At 31.7% G+C, this 6360-nt stretch overlaps 1 protein-coding gene across 1 annotated transcript; it reads right to left on the bottom strand.

The window, feature by feature from the left end:
* Positions 1-72: 72 nt before the first annotated feature.
* Positions 73-5026, bottom strand: LOC114392477 (protein DCL homolog, chloroplastic-like). The gene is made up of 3 exons (XM_028353625.1): positions 4748-5026; positions 4556-4670; positions 73-497 (listed from the first exon to the last, which is right to left on the bottom strand). The coding sequence occupies exons 1-3, from the start codon at positions 4975-4977 to the stop codon at positions 312-314; spliced, it is 531 nt and encodes a 176-aa protein (XP_028209426.1). The 5' UTR covers positions 4978-5026; the 3' UTR covers positions 73-311.
* Between the last annotated feature and the right edge of the window lie 1334 nt (positions 5027-6360).

Here is a 6360-nt window from a genome sequence, read left to right on the forward strand (position 1 = left end):
ATAAGTGTTAAAAGAAGTGTGTAAGAGAGTGCATTCCTAGCCCCTCTTTAAAAAATGATGTAAGACAGAGGCTAAATACAAGCAAATTTTCAACTATACTAAAGGCTGCCAATCAACAAAACATCATTACTTACTGTCTGCAAGTTACCTAATCATGAATTTCTCCACAACACAAAGTGTTCCGCTAGTTAACAAACTGCAAGTTAACTTCAATCATTTTCTATGTTCCCTTGACAAACAAGCTAGGCATCCCGGTCAATTGTCATCTACTACCATTAACTACACAAATTGTAAGTTCCAATACATACATATCAAATACCCCAACGTTTAATAAGATCTCTAAGAAACCTTCTCTTAACAAACCTTTCTGCACTTACTTGGTACTTATTTTTAATGTATTCCTCAATGCACACCCGATAGGAGAAGTCGATCCAGCTACCATCAGTTCTTACAACAAAAAGGCATCTTGGGAATAGATATAGGGGATGTTGATCAACCTACAAGAAAATAAAGTCACACAATCTGCACTTACTGCCAGCTTTGAGATAGAATAGATCAAATATATAAACAATAGTGGCTGAAGCTTAATACTCTAGGTGCCAATCATGTAAATCTACGTTTAATAGGAAATGCATTTGAAAAACATAGAAGCTTACAATTAAAAAAATGGTGAATGAGAATGCAAGAACATTCAATTGGATTTCAGGCTTTAGCTTATCAAATACAGTATCAATATTCGAAGTCAAGTAACGAAGGATAAATTGACATCTAATTTTAGAGGGCCTCCATTCCTTGATAGTTGGAACTTGGGAGACAAACTTTTGAGTATCATGAAAGCAAAGGTGTTTATCTTGTTCTCATGTCATCGTACCAATTAGCAAAATGCTATCTGACCAATAAATTGTATTGACAAGCCAACAAATGCATAGGAGATTAAAAGTGTATAAATTTAATTGAGCATAACTACATATTCATAAGCTTCCAGCGCAATACTTATGCACACCTAATGTTATCAGCAGCACAATATACTAGTACATTTTATCTGATTGCAGTGATAACCTAGATGATAATACATGATAGGTGCTCCTTTAAAATGCATTACATCAAAGAAGAAAATGTGGTTATTACCGTTTCAGGAAGCAAGAGAGTAGAAAACCAATGCACTCGAATTCCTCTAAGAGTAGGTGATAATCAATTTTTTATGTGTAACATTTCAGCTTAATTACACACGAACTCCTCTACTTTCACTGTTTGATTTTTGTCTCAGGTTTTAATTGCTACATTGTCATCTATTAATAATTGCTAATTATGAGTATATTTTGAGGTTAAATTATATAGAAATTTGTAATTTTTTTCTCCTAATTTTTTCTTTTTGAGCAAATAATTGTTAAATTAACATCATTTAAGTTTTTGTGCACAAAATATTAAAAGTGATGAATTTATGATACTTTGTGAGTAAAATAAAGTAAAAAAAATAATAGGATAATTAAGGAAAACATGCTTAATTAAGAAAAACAGTCTAATTAAGAAAAACATGATTAATTAAAGAAAGCATACTAATTCAGGAAAGTAAAAGCGGGTTTAGCGCGAAAAGCTCGGTTAGCTAAGCTAATTTACACCTATAAAAGAAGAAGAGAGAAAAAGGAAAAACACATAAATTTCAAGAGAATATAATTCCTTATAGAAGATAAATACCAAAAGAATGAGAAGTAATCATTAGGAGTCATTCCTTCTTTTCCTCCCCTTTTCTTATCTTTTTCCCTTCACTAAATATTTCCCTTCAATTGTAAAGCCTCCTATAACTATGAGAGACTAAACCTCCTTTGTTGGAAACTTGACAGTCAACTACTCTTGATGTAATTTGTCTTCCTATCTATTTATGAATATTACATTTGCATTATTTTTTTTGTGCTTAATATTATTGCTTGTGTCTTGATCACCCATTTGCATGGTAAGTTTTAGGGATAGGGTTGGGAAACGTTATTTTCTAATAGAACTAGAAAATGGTATCTAGATAAAGTCATCACTATGGATAGGTTGATATTTGTTTAGGCTGTTATACATCTCTATTCTTAATGCAATTTACTATTTTAGCTCTGCAAAGGGATTTAGGAGACAAAATAGATAAATTCGACTCTTTCATGCGGGGGACCAAAGCTAGAGTATAGTAAATTGGAATAATTATGTATAGAAAAAAAAATCATTAACATTACATCAAGGAATAGCTCTGGTAAGTTAAGTTTCCAATATTCTCATCTTCTAAATTTAACTTCTATAATAATTGGTATTTCTTTTCCTTTTTGTTTTTAAATAATTAATTTAAATTTTTGTTTAATTTTTTCTTTTGTTTAATTTAATTTTCTACCAACTTAAATTACTGTTTTTTTCATACCTTTTTTAAATCAATTTTTCTTTAACTTCTTTTACTAATCAAATATTTATCTACCTAAGTACAAACAAAGTTCTTGTAGATACGATACTTGATCTTCCGTTTTAACTTTATTACTTGGAACGAATCGGTACACTTATCAATCCATCAACATCTACTTGATTAAATCAAGCATCCTTGTCAGTTTGATGGTGGTGTATTCTGTTATTTCTTATAAAACAATCCTTCTTTAGGATGCATAGATCTTCTTGCTGATTTTGCTTACACAAAAATGATGGGGCACAATGCCACATAAGCAAAAAGAGCATCAGGTTCATGGTTCAAGGTTCATGTATATCTGACAACAGGAACTTATTTCATCAATTAGAAACCTACATGGAAAACAATGTTGCAATTAAAACTATAATTGAGCCCAACATTTTTTCCAACAATATTTGAACACCAATTTGAAGAGTTATCAGAAAGACACATAATGTACAACTTTTAAAAGCATATGGTATTAAGAACAAAAGGAGAACTAGCATTTTGCATATTTGCAGTCTGAGCCCAGTGTGAAGGTGATAAGCACCCGAACACTTGGGAAACCCTCCCTTAAAAGCTAGCTGTCAAGGGGGGAGAACCAAGCACTTAAAACTGAGCATCTCATACCACTCGATGTGGAACTTAGGCACCCAATAATACCTTAGTCCCTATCAATTTCCTTTGAGTTGCAGTCTTGCCTTTCATTTTGGTGTATTTAGTAGACATCCTGTATTCCTGTGAGTTGCAGCAAAAGTCTCTGTTCTATTTTGTTGCCCTTTTTTTTTTTAATGTGTTCAGAGTGAGCTTAACTTCTCATCAGTCACCACCAGTCAGTGATATCATCTACTAAGCCACAGGGAACAAAACAACTTCACAGAGCACTTTTGCCTCAGACTCTTGTGCACAAGTAAAACTACAGGTCATAACCTTGACATGGCATGGCACACTGGCATTGGAGAAACTTTGAAAAGATGTTCACTTCGAATGAGTTGTTAAAGTCTAAGAAATCTAATAACCCTAATGGAATGATGTTATATACTTTTTTAAGGCTATGGAACCTTTGGAATGTTCTTAGTCTTGTTTATAATTTAAAAAAGTCAGCAAAATGTTACACATGAAGCAATGGATATGGCCAAGGAAGCTATTCAAAAAACTTTGAATGGAAATAAAGTAAAGTACAAAGACATTTTTGCTGTCATCAATAGAATGTTAAATGACAAATTTTAAAGAGTTTCATACAGTGATTGTGAAAATCAAGGTTATCAAATTGATGATTGATGATTGAATCAATGAAAAATTACTTCAAATATATCATATAGATGATAGATGATATTTTGTGTTCATTGTAAAAAATTTAAACTAGAAATAGATAAAACAACTTAACATTAGTTATACATGAGTTTGTGAAGATTTTAATTTAGAAGGATGGAAAGAAAGCAATTCAATAGCTAGATAAAGTAACAGGTGAGTGACAAATAAAGCAGTGAAATAATCAAATAAGATAAGCTTAAAAATGTTGCTTCAATTCCTTTTTATTTAACAATTTAAGTTTATATGACTTTTCAATTTTTTCATGAGAATCAGTGAAAGGAAAGTAAAAAAAAAAAAAAAAAAAAGTGAATCGTTGAATAGATTCATTAATGTATCGTAAGATACACACACTCGTTTAAGATTCATCTTATGGATACAAATAGGTAGGTAGCCAAATTGTATCAAATCATAAGATTTGGATAACTTTGGTGAGAATAACCTTATTACATACATAAACATGCACACTAAGAAGAGGAGGCTTGATTCTTGAGCAACAAAAGTTGCCGGACTCGGTTTCTATTAAGTTAACCAAGCTCTTAAAAGCATTTTGATACTTGTGATATGAATTAATCTCATTCTCCTATATGACATTGATGACAGTAATGAGTTGGTGGTAGGAGAAATAGGTGGAGATGGAGAAGCTGATGATGACAAGCTGGTTTTTTATGATAATACTTTGACTTGGTGAATTGTTGCCAATGTGACAAAGGCTGCAAAAGATTGTAAGACTATACTTTTTTATCTAAATTATTTGAGTAATTTCCTTCATTTGTATCTAAAATTTCACTTAAGACCTACAAATCAAATAAACATGCAATTATTAACTTCACTTACCATAATGGAGTTCAGCCCACTTCCTATCTTATCTTCATAATCCGGATGGTAAATGAGAATGTTCTCTACCACGGCTCTTTCATCCTCCATAGTCAGTATCTCCCCATTCATGTACCTGGCAAAGAGACAAGTCGTCGTTTCAGAGACTTGCAATCTTAACAATAATGAATTGATTTAATAATCTGACAATACCTTGATGAGTAGAGAATTTGCATGGTTAACGAAACGATTGGCTCAACGTCCCTCACGATCTTCTCTTCTTTCTTCCTCCACTCGGGGTCATCCACCTCCGCGTTGGAAGCTGCTTCCTCCGGTGCTGACGTGGCACTGCACCAGAGACGGTGGCCCTTGGGCGCCGCGACGGTGAACCCTTGGAAGCTACGCAACCGAAGGCGGTGAAGCAGAAAATGCCTAGCGGCCATTGCTGGTTGTGATGCTCGGCGAACAGCGGGTTCAACTCCCTATTTTTGGAATAGAGCCCTGTTCGATTATACAATGAAAGCCTTTTACTAATTACACCTTTCAATTTACTAATTTCATTTACTTCATTTGTTACTCCCCTAGTTCTTACATGAATGTTGTTAATCCCCTTTATTCTTTCACGTCCTTTTCTTCTAGAAACGTGGTAATGTATTCATATATATATATATATATATATATATATATATATATATATATATATATATATATATATATATATTTACTTTTAAATTTTTTTGTTAATGTTTTAAGGACACTAGTTAGTATTTTTCTAGAAAAAATTTGGTAATGTATAGTTTCGTGAATTAGTTTTTAAACTAGGTATATATATATTTCTAGAGAGCAAATTTTTATAGCATTGCAGCGTGGTCATTTTTACAATATTGTCGAACAAATACAATGCAGTGCATTCCTTTGAATGAAGTAATTGTTACAGTGACTTGTGAAAAAATGCAATAGTACTACTACGGGATTTATGAAATGTGCACAACATAACATTGATGGAAACCGCATGGTATTAATATTGAGCTTGGTGAATAATATCGTATTCAATGTAAGGAATGAAATTATGATGAAAATTTATTATGTTTTATAGAGAAGAAAATAATGCAAAAAATACGTGTAAAAGGTTTAAGGAATAATGAAAATGAGGTGCAAAATTAGATTTTAGAGAATAATGAAATGGATGTGCAAAATTAGAGTTTAAAAAATAATTAAAATGGAGGTTGCGAAAATGGGATTTAAAGAATAACAATACAGATACAGAACTAAGATTTTTATTATTTTTATACAAAATTTATGTTTGGTGATAAAAAAAATTATTAAAAAAAGAGAGAGTAATAGGTGTACTTACTGAATTGGAAGGTGCAAATGAAAAAAGTCCATATAGAGACAAGTTATTGCAGCCGAATAACGACTTTTGTTGTTCTCACTCTCCTTTTTGCTAACTTCACGTCCTTATCTTTTATTTATCTCTTGTTTACAAAAATACTTTTGATGAAAATTTGCTTTCGTTGTGTTATAAACGAAAACTGGGGCTGTGAATTCACCATACACAACAAAAAAATGTATAGTAAATTTCAAATACTCCCTTCACCAATAAACGTATATCAAACAACTTTTTTTTTTCTTTCTGAATATCAAACAACCCTTTCACAAATTATTATATCAATTATCAATGTCTAGGTGTCAACCTATTTCAATAGAGAAGTGATATATGTGCACAAATTTATACAATAATATGTTTTCTGTATATCTCTTTCCCCCGTCCTATCATTTATTACATTTTCAATTTAAATTTATCTTTTTTTTCTTTTAGTTGTATA

The sequence above is a fragment of the Glycine soja genome, chromosome 17 (genome assembly GCF_004193775.1).
Source record: "Glycine soja cultivar W05 chromosome 17, ASM419377v2, whole genome shotgun sequence".
NCBI classification, from domain to species: domain Eukaryota; kingdom Viridiplantae; phylum Streptophyta; class Magnoliopsida; order Fabales; family Fabaceae; genus Glycine; species Glycine soja.

Bases quoted from the DNA above. Each gene is read 5' to 3' on its own strand.
- LOC114392477 (XM_028353625.1), bottom strand. From the start codon at position 4,977: ATGGCCGCTAGGCATTTTCTGCTTCACCGCCTTCGGTTGCGTAGCTTC. The intron at 4,671-4,747 runs GTATTGTCAGAT...TCTCTTTGCCAG, and splicing joins CAAATTCTCTACTCATCAAG to GTACATGAATGGGGAGATAC. The intron at 498-4,555 runs GTAAGTGAAGTT...ATTTTCTTGTAG, and splicing joins GTGGGCTGAACTCCATTATG to GTTGATCAACATCCCCTATA.